Source organism: Dromaius novaehollandiae, chromosome 7 (assembly GCF_036370855.1).
Source record: "Dromaius novaehollandiae isolate bDroNov1 chromosome 7, bDroNov1.hap1, whole genome shotgun sequence".
NCBI classification, from domain to species: Eukaryota; Metazoa; Chordata; class Aves; order Casuariiformes; family Dromaiidae; genus Dromaius; species Dromaius novaehollandiae.
Window position 1 is genome coordinate 39,532,468 of NC_088104.1, and position 15,047 is coordinate 39,547,514.

Sequence of the window (15,047 nt, forward strand, 5' to 3'; positions counted from 1 at the left end):
TACTCCTGCCAGTAAAGCAAGGACAGGTTCCAAATCCCACCACTGTCAACAGGTGGTTTCTGACTCTACTGGGCTTTAGACCAAGGCTAAAAGCATTGCAAGAAATGGGAGTCTAACCTACTTAGGCTCTGAAATTCCTTAAGCATAATAAAGTACTAATGGCACTACTCAGTGAAGAGAAGTGTAGCTCAGGGAAGTGTTGTCTAGGAAATATCCACTGTTGGTTGGAAGGATCCAACTTTGGCAGTCGTGGAACCCCAATCAGTGAGTTGCCTGTACTCACCAGCTTCAGGAGGTATTGCTGTCCATGGAAGTGTGGCTTTTCATAGAAAATCCAGCTTCCTGCAAGGACATTACACAACTGGAAGTCGCTGTAGTGAAAATCTTCCTGGAGAGAAGAGCAGTCATCCATGAACTCCAACATCCTGCCTCCAAAGTCATTCTTGTCATAGATCTGTAGCCAACTGTGCTTCTGAGGCTGTGAAGGCAAATCCAAACATGGATGCACAGGATGTCAGGTGTCTAGGTGACTACAGGTTGCTGAATGCCTCACTGATACTGGTAACACAGCAGTGAATAGCCACTAATATTTGGAGGAAAGTCAGTTTAGCAGGAGTAAATGTGACTAGGCCCTAATGCAGTGCAGCGGTAAGGTGAATCTTTTCTGCTCTCACCAGAGTGGTGCTCTAGTCACTTTGGAGGAGTTCCTGAAGGGCAGAAAGCAGAAGTCGTGACCAGCCAAGACCACCACACTTTGGCTATATCTATAGGTAAGCAGTGAAAGCCCAGTACAATATATGGATTGCCATTGCAGTCATGTGCCCTCAGTATTCCTGGATGTTGGTGTAATAATTGGATAAAGCTCTGGCTGGGGCAGAAGGGAGTTCTGTCTGACCCTATTTTTGTTGCACTGCTTTAAGTGGGCAATTTATTTTCTTCTGCTGTTCATCTACCCAGATGATAAGCTGTGCTTCAGTGCTGCCTCTGCCTCTGAAGTATGCAGCACAACAAAGATCTGGTGTAGGAAAATACTGTCTGCCTTAGCCTCAGTGCTCAATACAGTTTTTGTACTAGTCTCTATCCAGCTGCTCAAGTGTATTATGCAGATACAGCATTGCAGTCTTCTCTTGTACAGGAACAATCTATTGCCCTTAAGTAACTTCATGCCACTTTTACTACTTCCACATTAGGAGGTTTACTTAACCCCAGTGGTATAGATACAGTGGTACAGCTGCTGTACATAAACACCTTACTCATTTAAATAAAACTTCAGTGTCTGCATCTGTGGAGTCAAACTTTCTGAACCCGCAAAACTCTGGACACTTGTTCTGATCCTGGAAAGGACATAGACATGAAACTTTTTTTAGAAGCTTTTTACCCACCGTACTAATCCAGTCTACTTGCTCCTTCCTGGAGACTTCCCATCAGTCGTCTTGTCCAAGCTGATGTTCCCTGATCTGCAGCTTCTTTCTCTCTACCACTTGGAAGAGCATAAGATTCTCTGTGCTAGCTTTTAGCACTTGGACCCAGACCTGGCTTGGCTGAATGCAACCCAGAACTGCAAGTCAGAGGAAAACAGCTGCAGTGTCCTATGTAGATAGAATATATCTGGAATCTGGCTGTGATGAGCTATGAAGCTTCTACCAGACAGAGCACGTGTAGTCTGTATGTAAAGATTACAACATGGATGAATTTAGACAGGTTTTTCATGAACTTAAGAAGGACATGTTTCATCAATGCTGTTCCTGGGCCAAATTTCAAATCCTTTGCCTTATATGTGAGAGTACTGAAACCTTTCAAATCTCTGCAGCCTCTCCTCTCTTAGCAAAACTCTGCTGTTTTGGGGAGTGAGTCTTGGGGGGGAAGGAAACGTGACAGTTCTGTGCTGGGCTGAAATATTCAGGAAAACTCAACATGAGGCAGGTACCCTTTCCTTTGCAATGTTTCAGCTGAAACATACAGTGTCATCCCCACAATGGGATGCATCAGGTTGTGTCTGTAGTAGTGTAGTTACCAGCTTTGCCTGCCTCAAGAAATGAACACGAGACTGGGATACGGGAAATATGGTTTGGTTTCCAGCTCTGTACAAGATTTCCTTGTGTAAGTCATGTATAGCCAGAGTGGTGTCAGTAGGTTTGAAGTTCAGTGCTTATACATGTAAGTAACTCTTTTTACATGTGTGGTTATTTTTGGTGTGGGGGGTGATGTGGGGTGTTTTTGCTTTTGGGGGCAGGGGGGGAAAACTGACCAGTTGTCTATTTGGCTGAGAATACCAATTGGCTTGTTTACCTCTCTGGGCATATAAGCCCTCTTAGGCTGTTAACTTCCTAACTTTCTGTGTAGAGGTCCCTGTAGAAGGTGTTATTTGTACCACTGCTGTCAAAATGGGATGCAGTGTTGTAAGCCTAATATAGGCAGTAACATCCATGGAGACAATATGGACAACTTACTGCTGCGATGATACAATACGACCCGATGGAGTCACTGAAGCCCATCCACTGCTGATAGTCAGGATATTCTCCCTTCCTCAGGAAGTACTGATGGCCTACATAACTGGGATGTTCATTGATCATCTAGCAGCTGTTTTCCACCTTGACAGAGTTGCAGCAGTTGAGATGAGCACACAGGTCTGGCTGACCTGTGGTGACTTCATAGGGGCAGCCCTCAAAGTTTTTGTCCTCGAAGGAAGTGATCTGCAAGAAAATAAAACCAACCCCAATCACATTGGAAAGGCTGTTTGGAAGTTGGCTTTGTTTTGCCTGGTGTACAGAGCAATCCAGGGACTGCTGGGGCAATGGGGACAGTTCAGCTAGGCCTGTAGACTAGTGAAGCCCTGGTGCCCATCTTCCATAGGATGAGCAGATTGTCACGGGTATCTTAATTTCTCTACTATTACAAACACCAGGAAGGTGTCTCTTTGGGACTTTGGGAAGGGGGGCAACCTTCACCATGATTTCATGCTGGAAAACTTCCAGCATATGCTGCCAGAAATACTTGATGTCCAGCAGCTGGTAGGCAAAGTGCAGCTTAAATTGCTCTCTGACCCAAAGCTGCATGGACAGCTGGCTTCTGCTGTGTAGTTGTTCAGCTCTGTGCCCTAGTGCCCTGCGCCCAGTCCTGGGGCTTTGCAAATATTCCGCAATGTAGCATGCGGACAAGGGAAGGAGTAATTCTCTTGCATCTGAACTCTGTGCCGAAGCTTTCAGCTCTTTTTAATGGTTGAAGGGGTGAAACAAGACCACTGTGGCCAACCTGAGTTAATCATTTAGCACTCCAGGTCCTACTGGACAGCATTACATCAACAGCAGTAAAATCAAGTAAAAATCAGTTACAGGTAGTTAAATTCAATGGCATTGTTGGATATCTACTACATTTATTCGGAATAGAGAAAATACCTCAACCTCATTTTGCTGTATGTCTTAGAAGCGTAAGAATTTATTAACTCTGATCTCTTTCAACAGCAGACAAACTCAAGGGAAAACTAGCCAGACAGAAAAATAAAAACAAGTTTATTACATGTAAACGTTTCTACATTTGAAAGTTTCCGTGTATACTGAAGAGACTGTTTAGAAAACGAAGACCTACATAACAAAACAATTACTTGGGAGTTTCCTGTCTGTTAATTTGTTGGTATACCAACACACTGTGTTTGCAAACACACTTGCCAACAAGGAGCTGTACTTGCACTCGGCTGTTTCAGGGCTCTATTCACTCAGCTGTTGTTACCTTTGCCATTTTTGCCAAGTTTAGCTGCAAGACCTCAGTACGCAGAGGGAGTCAGCAGTCCTTTATATGGAATGTACAGTGCTGGATCCACAGGAATAAGATAAAAGGGGTTTTGCTCAATAAAAAGAATGAATGTTTTTTTTCCCTCCCTCTTCATTGTCGTTCTCTAAACAAAGACAATAACAGTAGTTTGTGGGTACCAAGTTTGTTACTGTTAATAAGCAGGGGATCCAAGTAAAGAGTAGACTGAGCAATTTCCATTATTTTATTGATAGGAACGTGTGCAAGAGAAAGTGCTGGTACTGCTGCAGCAGAGTTGTTTCATGTCACTTTATTTCTGATCTTTCTGTTCCCTGATTATATGAGATAAAGGCTTTTTAATGCATATAGATTCCCAGTGATGATACTATAAAACCATTCTGGCAGTACGGTAATAAAAACTGCCCTGGTTTTCAATGGTCTTCAGACCAGGCCTTGCTATCAATTTACTTTAACAGTAACAATGTGTGTGAGAGGTAGAAAATGACATAATCAAAAATATTGGGTAATGGATGTTTATATCCATCCAGATTTGACTGAAATTCTGTATTAGAAGTGCTTCGGATTTCACAGATAAGACTGTAGAAGTTCAAAGAAGGATACCACTTGTATGGTGGAGAAGTAACTTTTTATTCTGCAAAGTAAAAAGTTTCATTCAGGAGACAGATAAATTTTGGATCTCAGGGATGAGTTGTTGAGGCAAAATGTACAGTGTACTGATTTCTTTACTTGAAGAAACTTCAGTTGCAGTTGAATTTGCAACATTTCTTGTTAGGACTATGAAAATTCACCATATTTTTCCCTATCTGATCAATGCCAAAGATGCTCAAGATTATGTTCACTCTGGGTCCTCGTTTGGTGTGAGATGGTGTGATTCTTAGTCAATCCATATGTTGTTGTAGTTTTTAGAAGTCTGGATGTGAGACAGTCTCAAAGTCTAAGCTGTTCTGAGTTTATTGGAAGGGCAGGCTGAAGCTGATGTGTTCTGGAGCTATTTAGGTAGCTATTCTGCCTTGATCTTTATGTTCCTCTATCAGGAACTTTTTTCCCCCAGTTTACATCCCATTTGAGTTAATGGGAGATGCCCGTGTGACATAACTTTTACTCTGGTTATAGCAGACCTTTCTGCCTTACTTTCAGTATTTTCCATTCAATCTAATAGTTTCATGGCCTATATACAAACCAATGTTAGAACAGTGGGGAAATGCTATCAGATGGGGGTGGGGAGAGGGGGACAAAAAACCAGCAAAGGCTTTTTCAAAGTGTAAAAAGAAACGGCACAGGTTTTGGATTGGAGTGTTAAATATTTCTGTAATGGTGGTTCATTGTCCTCTCCTGTGCTCCCCTTCCCTCCCCTCCCTTTTCCCCCTGCCTGCAAATGACCCTTCTTTTCTCTCCTGCTTGTTTCCTTTTTCTCTCCTTTTATACCCACCTTTGAATTACCCTTCACAAAATTATATGACATATGGTACTATATTTCCTGCTCATGCTGCGTGGAGCAATTGTGAATCTCTTTACTTGGCTGGTTTCTTGTTCGACCAAAACATCTACGCTTGTGCTTTCTTGCATGTCTTGCACTATGAGCCTTGTATAGTGATTTTATGAAGCTATAAAACTGCAGAGGCAGATCTTTAGCTGGCCTGTTCTTACACAGCTGCAGCTGTGCTTCTCAGGTGTGTCATAAATGGTATCATTCCTTTTGTCAGTGTCTGTTGTAGAAGTGCTTGCCCAGCCAGGAAATTGTGCTCTTAAGAGAAGAAAATGGATTAAGGGAAGGGTGTGAATTTTCAAGTCTAGCAGTCAGTCCTGAATACCTTCATGCTTTGTCTGGGACAAAAATACTTTCTTCCTGATTGTTAATGCAAAACAAATTCAGTTTGCTTACAAGATCAACTTCTATGCACGGGCCTGTGCTGGCATTTCTCAAAGACCTTTGACAGGCTCAGAAATGTTATACTATTTTTTTTCTTCTTTAGGGGATTATGTTTGCTTTGTGAAGTCTTCTTGCCCTTTGGGTTCCTTTAAGATCCTTTATCACCTGTACAGTAGACACTGGGCTTGGTGTGGAAGTCAGGATATACTTCTGGGGCTTGAGATCAGTGTGGGGACAGTGGTGTGTGAATTCTTCATTGTACTTAGAGATGTAAGAGCAGCCATCCTGGGTTAGACTGATGGTCCATATCGTCCATCTAGCCCAGTAACTTGTTGGCAACCTGGGTGTATCTTAAACTTGTCCAGTTTCCTCTTGAATCCTTGCAGGCTCTCTTCACTCCTAGCGTTCTGTGCCATAGATCGGCTGCGTGCTGCATGAGGGACTACGGATTCTTCTTGAGCTCTGTGTGCAGCCAAGATGTTTCTCATTAGTTGGAAGGTATCCATGGTCTAAGGAGTCTGGGTAGCCATGTCTCTTACAACAGTGGCCCTCAACTGCCGTGCAGTTATGACAGCTCTCTTTAATGTGGGGATTAAGAATATTTTATCAGCCCCAAGAAAAACTCAAGCATAAGGATAAGTGGCAAATAGAGTAAGTGTTTATGTACAGAAAATGCAGACTGCATGTCAGCCTGCAGGCCTGCTACCAACTATGAAACAAGCTACATAGCAAGTTTCAGCTTTATCAAAAACCTGGATGCTCTCTGTGACGTCCTGGTGCTCTTCTCCCTCTGTCTAGTGTCCTTTTTGTTTACTTAATATCTTCCTGAGAGACTTTGAGTAGTTTCAGACAAAAATAAACAAAACCTCTTAGCATGCTCTGAAAACCAGGCATTGCCATGGTTCTTGCCTCCCAGGTGGAGAAATTTGGGATGGAGAGGTTCATTTACTGATCTTCAAACTTTAGGACACAGCAGAGTTGAGAATCCAGACTTCCTAACTCTGTCTGATCCCCGATTACTAAATTGCTGTTCGGTCTTGCCTTTTCCCAAGGGAATGCCAGCATATAACCTGCACAACATTGTAGCTATATTTCTCAATTGCAGTAATTGAACTAGATACTTTTGAGTATGTAGGCATGTGTTAATTGCTATCTGGGGAGCAGGACTGTGTTTGTTTGTTTGCTTGTTTTCCCTTAGTTTTGTTGAAGGCAAAAATTAAATATTCGGCTTTTCAGTTCTAAGCTGGCAAGCAGATACTGTGCTTAAACTGCTATGTTATTTTGCAAACCTTGGTTTGTACACTAACCCAAGCATGCTGTCATGCCTATTCACACTGTTTTTTTTCTATAAATGCACAATATTGAGCATTTGTAAACAAGAGAAAATGTGATTTTCATACCTTTACCTTGAGAGCTGAATGGCTCATGCTGTTTCTCTCTGGCTGAAGCATGGTGTTCTTCTACACATCAAATGTGGGACTGGGCTGGCAGTAGCTGAACAACCTATTGTCCAGTGGCAGACTGTCCTCCTTTACTACAGAGGTAGTACTGTTCTTTGCACTTCTTTTCCTCTTTTGTATGTGAGACCATTTTCCTCCCCAGTGTTATCAGGAAAAGATCGGTGAGTGTCACCAACTGGCTGCTTATACATGAGTGTGAAACAACAGATAAACAAGGCCTCTGACATAGCAAATGAAGAGATGCAAGGTTTAAACACCCTACCTCGCTGCTGTAAAAGTTCCTTGGCTTTATTCAAGGGCTTTACCTGAATGTTTAACATGCAAAACGGAATCAAAGGCTGCCATTTAAAGCCCAGATGAAATAGTTTAAAATTAGACAGGTAGCATATAAGAGTTGCGGACTGTCCTACTAGTTTTGTGCGCTCTGTACTGCCTTCCCCTTCTGCTTTCAGCAAGATGCTGGAGAATTTTGGAAGTGTAGTTGCCTAACTGTAGCTGGAAGCCCTTAGGGAGCAAAAATGTCTAGACCCCACTGTTCCCAAATGATAACTGGTCTGCTGTGAAGATGTGAGATCCCTTTGGTGTTTATATTTTATAATGGCTCTTGTTATTGCACAAACAGCCAGCTGGCATGGGATTCAGTGATGACTAGTAGGTATATACATAAATGATAATTAATGCTGCAATAGACTTTCCCTAGCCCAGCAGGATGTTGTCCTGTTCCTAATCCACCCAGGTATGCTTGCTGAATTCCTTCTGCACACTGAATATAGTCTGGTGATTCAGAGACTTGGCTGGATCTCCTGCTGGAACAGATCGGTGCACCTCTGAGGTTGGAACCATGATGACTGACACCAGCTAATATCTAGCTCATGAAGTACACCTTCATTAAAAGGTGCTGCACAAAAATGGTGTGATTCAAGGACCTGGTAATGTTCTTTCTGGAGAAATCAGAACAGATGGGATCAGAGAGGTAAGAGTTGCAGAAGCAGCATGTCAGCAGCACAGAGAAGCTCGTTTGAACCTTGGGGCATGAAGAATTTGATGCTAAATATACAGTGTTCACCATGGTCTGCATTCCTCTGCATCTGGTGGGTGTTTTCCTCCTCTGTCAGTATTTCACTAGGTGTAACTATTAATGTGGCGGTCTGATTCTTTTCTCTAAGTTTTCCTCAGTTTTACAATTTCTGATCTAGGAATAGATTCCAGCTCTGTACTTGCCAGGGTTAGCAATATGTAGCTGGATCTATAACAGCTATTTAAATTATCTTGTACTGTGAACAGCTGGATAATCATGAATACTAAAAAAAAAAAATACTAAAACAAAAACAAAAAACCCCCACCACTTTGGCTTCTAAATAAGCTGGAGGTTAATGGGTTAATGTGGACTTAAGCTCTGCCTTTTTTGCGCAGTCTGTGTTCAAACCCCCTGCTCCCCCCACTCCTCCCCTCAAAATGTGAAAGAAATCAGATTTTACTCTGGACTGCACAGCTTTAATTCATTTTTAGTACTGAAGGAACATTAGATTGAAAAAGGATTTTGGAATATTGTCACTGTTTACTTAGCATTGGAACAATAATTCAGTGCAAGTCAACCAGCCTCCTCAAAAGCCAACTTTGATGTTTACTGCACCCCAGTCGAGTAATCTTCTGTGTTCCCTGGGTTTCAGCAAATACTGTCGTTCCCTGAAGCTGGGCATCTCGTACGAGATCCAGGAGCCATCTAAAATGTTGAGGGAGTGGATCTCAAAGATGGATGTAGCCTGGGGCTGATGGACAATCACCAGTGCGCTCCAACGTTTGTCCTTGGAGCTCATCTCTTTTGCAGAGCGGAATCTTGAGGAAGCAGAATTCTCCAGTGGTAAACAGCAAAAATGTAGGAAAGGTTGAATTTTAACCGATTCTGGCATTATTGAACGTGGCAGTTATCACAGCCATTACTGTGCATTTCTGAGAAACTGTGTTCTCCTATGGAGATAGGGATTTGCTAAAACATCCCTTCTTTCAAAGTTAATAAAGAAGGTTTCATTTCTGCCCACCTAGAGGAGCCTGAAAATGCCAGTAATTGTGTATTGTGCACATGTGGTAGGAAATAAATGGAGGAGGATACTTTATGATCTATTGCAATGGGATTTATAAGGATTGTATATTGTAGCAATAGGAGGAAATGTATTCACATGACTTTCAGATGATCTGTGTTGTTTACTCATGACCTGGTAATGCAGCCACTTCAGAACTGTGCTGCTAAAACACATTTGCTGTGCTGCTCCATATTCTCCCATCATATACTGGTGCAGAGCTTCTAAGCACAGGCACCGGGAGTGCTCCTGCTACAATGGGTTGCACTCTGTAGTATATCTTACTAACTAGAGAAGTACTTTAACAAGCCTTAACTCTTTGCCTGGTTTAAACCATGTAGCTCTTTGTCTTGGGAAAGGCATAACTGTTGCAAATATGACTTAATGTATTCTTGTGACATTGAATCATGACACGCTATGATTATGAGCAAGTTGTGTATATCGGTCCATAGCAGAGCTTAACATGAACTGGCCCCACTAGGCCTTCTCTGCATAATGTAAAAAGACTACCTACCTAGAAGTAGTCAATCAGTTTTCCTTTAGCATCTCTAAGCTATGATCAGGCCCTGGAAACAGCACTGACATTCAACAGCTAACTTCTTTCATCTCTAGTGGAATTTTGCACTGCCTTTCTGAATTTTGCCTGCACCTTCAGTGGCTACTCAAAGGGACTGTGTAACTATGTCCTTAAAGGGCAAACCAAATGAAATTTCTCCAACAGTGATACAATGCCAGGCAGAAGGACTCATTTGTAGGATTACATGGCAAGACCTGACAGATTTGCTGAGACCCAGCCACTTTTGGAGGTCAGGATAGTCTCCCCTTTTTAAAAAGTATTGGTGTCCCAAGTAATTGGGGTTCTTGAAGGTAATCTAGCTGCCTTTTTCCACTGGATAGAATTGCACTGTTTCATGCAGGGCTGCAGGTCAGGGTGGTCACTGCTGCATTTGTAACAGTGCCCCTGGAAGCTCTTGTCTTCATAAGAAATGATCTGCAATACAAACATTTGCAAAGACTCATAGCCCATCCCAGTGTATGTGTCAGAGCAGGATACTGGCAAACTGGGGCTTCCTCTTACCTTTCCCATTTTTGGCAGCTCACTGAGGTGAAAGCTGAGAGCTGTGAGGAAACACAGCAGTTGCTTTTATATACTGTAGTCCTAATGCTGCATCTGCAAAAACACAAAAGGGGCCTGTTTTGAGCTCTGGGTGGATTTCATGTTTTGTCTTTATTGTAATCTGTGGCGCTTACTGTATTTACCATATGGAACTCTTTCTCTCCCCTTTCCTCCCCTTTTTGGGCTGCTTTTGCTGATATTGAGTACAAAGGAATTGTATAATTGAGTGGGCTGTGCTTTCAGCTGGGGTGAACTGTTTTATGTGGCAAATCTGACCCAGATTGGAGTGAGGAATGTGTGTATAAGAGTTGTTCTTTACAGTGCCTCCTTTGCCTGAAAGCTATAAAACTCAGTGGGCCTAAGAAGCTTTTGGTGTAGGTCTCTTGGATTTCTCCTTCCTTGCTCTTCCTGTGTTGCTTACCTCTTGCCAAAGTTTGTCCTGTAATGTTCAGTCACTCTTCCTCTGGACAAAACAGGAGACAAACTTTGCTTCCTTTTTGGTACTGTGTCACCTTCTTTATCCTGGAAATGGGAAAATGTCTGTCTCTTGTGGCGGTGTTGGCTTTTGCCTTCTAGTCCTTTTTCTTGCGTGAATGTTTTAACTCAGCAATGTGTTAGGAGGAAATAGTGATTAAAGGGAAGGCTGCATCAACTGTGGGAGAGAGTCAAATTTTTTTTATTAAATATTTATCGGTGTCTATGAAGTTGTGGCTAATACTGAAAATCAGTTTGGGTCAGTCAGTACGAATGTTTTCCTTTGTAAGCCTGCTCTAAAATTGAAGAGGAGCAAACTGCATGCAACTTAATTTGCTTGCTAGCTGGAGCCAGAAAGGATTGCTGTCTCCACACTAAAGCAGAACATAGCTAATATGTTACGGAAAATCTTATTCCTTCTTTTTGGAGCTCTTCCTCTGGCGCTTGTTTGTTTGTTTGCTACAGGGCTGAATCAAACCTTGACTTGTTCTGTTCTGATCATCAGTTTCTTGAACTAAAATTTTGGGCTCCTAAAAACAGGCTACTTCATGGGATATGCAAAGCTGGTTATACAAACATGTTATATCACCACTAGGTGAGGCTTCACATCAAAAGAAACTACTGCACTCCAAAAGCATAAGATTATAAATTTGTTTCTGTTTGGAGAAACTCATTCAAGCATGTAAAGACCTTGTCAATATGATTCATCAGTTAACTTGGCATGCAGATGAACATCTTTGTAGATCTAACTTTAAGAGCTCTATTTGCGATTACGCATTCTCTACCTCTGACAGAACAAATGTGCGTGTGGCTGGAGGGAGGGAGAGTGGGGGAAGGTTTGGGAAGCTCAGGCAGAGCACACCTTTGCTTACATGGTTTTAGACCAAAGGGAAGGTCTTTCAGTGCTGTGGCAAGAAAAGAAAGGGGAAAGACATGGGTATTTTCTGAGAGGGGGAAATATTATCTTAATGCTAGTGTAATCTCATGCTTGAATTGGCTTCTCCTCTCACCTCTCATTAAGGATCTCCCTTTGAACCATGGAACATGCTAGTTGGGACCTGGACTTGGACCTGAATCTCTGCTTTAGCATTCAGTATGAAACTACTAAAATAGGGTTCTTTCTAACCTGTTAATAAGCCTGGTCATCACTCCCTCAGCTGCCCTAGCAGTCTGCCACGTTATGCTCACCACTCTCTGCGAGGGTGGAAGCACAGTCAGCTTTCTCCTGAGGCAATAAAGGTGGTGCAGCAGCTCAGACCCAGAAGGGATGGAGATATTGCCACCTAAAAAACTGCACAGCCTGGAGCATCAAGGTGCTAGCACCAGGGTGGGATCAAGGCCCCTAATGTGGGCTGCTGCGTGATGAAGGGGGACACAAGGTCCCTCAGCTTGGCTTTCACAAAATTGAGCCCTGAGCCAGGGAGTCACTTGTGTGACAATCAGAAACAATGTTTTGTATCTGCTATCTTTCGTCACTACCCAGAGGTACCATTTGCAGTCCTTAGCCTGGAGGAAAGGATCCATGCCCTTTCTGTGAATGAAAACTAAGTGGGGTGTCCAACTCATCAAAGAGACGGGGGGTGCTTTCTCACTATAAAATTGCACAGTTGCTAGAGCACATGTTTGGTGACACCCTCTCCTGCCTTCGTGTGACAAGATTTGAGCCCTTACTGATAGCCTTCTGGGGGGTAGTCTGAATGTGTACATGCCTATAGGGCAGAGGAGAGGCAGGTGAGAGCAGATTTGGTTTCAAAGACTGAGGATCAAGTGCTGCTACTTTGCAGGAAAAATAAGATTTAGCTAGTAGGAGAAAGATGGTCAAAGATGCTTGTGTAGTCCAAAAACTAATAATGATGACTTTTGCCTCTGAAAGGGCTGTCAAAGCAGTCTGCTTTTGTGTTTCTTGGCCTGTTTTCTAGGGGCAGCACTCAAGCTGAACAATAAAAGTCTGAGGCAGGTTTAGCTGTTGGCTTTTGTGAGAGGTAAGTTCATGGGGAGATCTTGATCCTCCATTCCCCTCTTGCAGTGCTCCCACGCAGCAGCCACGGCTATCCCTGCTGCCCTTGCCACAGGTTGCAAGTCTGCAGCATCTGCCAAACTGAGTGAAACCTATTGCCCCCCACCTTCTGTTACAGTTTCATTGCTGTCACTCTTAAATTATGGGGCTACAATGTGCTTTCCACTTCCAAACAGGCAAATGGACCCTCCTGTCCCCTTTCATATACCCAGCCCTATGCTTCTGAGCTCTCCAAGTTGCCTTGGAGCCTCTGCAGTGTATCCCTTGTGTGTGGCGAATTGTTGTGGATAGTCCTTAAAGGTGATGAATGATGTAAGGGAAGAGCAGTTGCTACGTGGATTGCACATGAGTTGTTTTTTTGAACAGTGGATGTTAATGCAAGTCCCAGTGAAAGGCTGTGAAGCCTGGTTCCTAGCTGTCTCTGGTAACCATGTCACACAGCTGCTTTACAGAAACTGGCCATGTGTTTTGCACTGGCAGTGGGAGCACTTGTGTGCAAGTACTTGGCAGGTCACTTCCATAACAGCACCAAACTTGGCAACAACGTACTCAGAGAGGTTGGTAGTCAGTCTCCTCTCTGCCTGTTTTGCTACCGTAAGCTCCTCCTTGGAGCCCATCTGGGCTAGTTCTAGTTCTGAGCATCTTTAATGCTCTTGGCTATGGAAAATGCAGCAAAGATGCTGAGTTGTCTCTCCTTAACTCCTGTCAGGAAGGCAGCATCCCCTACCACAACATTGTTTCAGAGAGTTTGGGTGAAACTGAATTTCTCATTGCTTTAGCTCTGGTATTTGCTCTTGCCACTGTGTGCTTCTTGAAGATGTATAGTCCTTAGTATTTTAGGTTTCATCGTGATAGAATTGATGCTTTCCCTAAGAGATTAGTTATATTTTGTCTTACAGATACGCCTTATATCTATGCCTATATCTTAGAATGGCAAAATATGCCTGCTTTTTGTAAGGCAGATGCCAAATGTCTCCACCCTGTATTTTGACTGGGGAAAAAGTTCCTTACCAAAATGAGCCAGAACTTTCTCTTGGGAATAGCTGGAAAATCAGTAGCAACATGTCTGAAGTTGGGATTACTGTGGTTTAAATGAGAGGGAAATCAGGTTGCTTGCATGGTACCTGCTGCAATCTAAGGGCTCACAAGTTTGTATGGGGCAAATTAAGAGATTACAACCCATAGCTATTGCTTGGCCCTGCAGGCAGTCCATTTGCCTCAGCTGCTGGGTTCATGGCCATGGTATTAGCAGAGACCATCACTGATTTCAGTGTCATGAGTGGGGCTATGAACTGCAGCACCGTGTCCCTTACCTTTCCCAGAGTGGATGGTATTGGAAAGTGAGTTGCAATGTGCTGTTGGTCTCCTCTGGACTGTGTTCCTTGCTTTTTGCGTAGCCAGGAAAAGCTCGACAGTTGCGCCAGCTAACTGATCAACAGAAACTTCTCATTTAGCAAAGCCTTTTTTGCTTAGGAAAGGAAGAAACTTCTGTCAAGGTGGCAGAAAGGGATTGCCCATTGTGCCCGTATCTGTAAGCATTTTCAGCTGCCTGGCTCTGGCTGTCTGAAAATGCCTTCCACAGTCCATGTGAATGGCAAATGTTGCTGAGAAACTGCTTGATCTGCTGGGCCCTGTAGTCTTTGTGCCCAGGTGGCTGGGCACTGGCCAGCGAACAGGGGAGGGAGTGGGGAAGGGGCAGGCATTTGTACTTCTGAAAATGAAATGCACCGTGTGTTGCACTTATCAGGATAGCGAGACTTCTGTTGGTCGCTTCTGTTAACTCCATCAGTGGCTGCATGCTCTTACCTATAACAAGCACCAAGTGTTAGCCAGTGAAAAGTGAAGACCACGGCCATACTCTGTTAGTAAAAACAGTGCCAGAATAACACAGCTATTCACCTATTTGTTAAAGACTTGCTGTTTGCTTTATTTCAGGTCAATGAGCAGAGATCAGTCATGAGACGTTAATCTGTTGCCCTCCATAGCTGTTTAATATCCCCTCACTATTGTTCTCCTGCTCACATGATCAGCAGCAACCTCCTCTCCTCCCCCCTCTCCACCACTGTAACGACCTAATTTCAAAGCACTTCTGCTTTGGCTTTCAAGGGGTCCAAATGATGCTGTTTGATTCAGGATAAATTTTGCTCAAGTCTTGGGTACTGACTGCTGCCTACTGCTCTACTGGACTTGCTTGCAAGAAGAGGCCTCTATTCAGAAGCCAGATGATGCCCTGAGGACCGGGTATGAGTCTGTGCTGGGTGCT

General features: G+C 43.3%; 1 protein-coding gene, 1 long non-coding RNA gene and 1 pseudogene across 3 annotated transcripts in view; 1 reads left to right on the forward strand and 2 right to left on the reverse strand.

Moving 5' to 3' along the window:
- LOC135328888 (uncharacterized) overlaps positions 1–15,047 on the forward strand; it is a 29,802-nt gene that overhangs the window by 5,851 nt on the left and 8,904 nt on the right. The window lies entirely within an intron of this gene.
- On the reverse strand, positions 204–3,735 carry LOC112979100 (gamma-crystallin B-like). The gene is given in 4 exon segments (XM_026093051.2): positions 204–286; positions 289–478; positions 2,451–2,693; positions 3,727–3,735. Coding segments are annotated over 4 exon segments (525 nt in total).
- Positions 8,680–10,263, reverse strand: LOC112979178 (gamma-crystallin B-like; annotated as a pseudogene).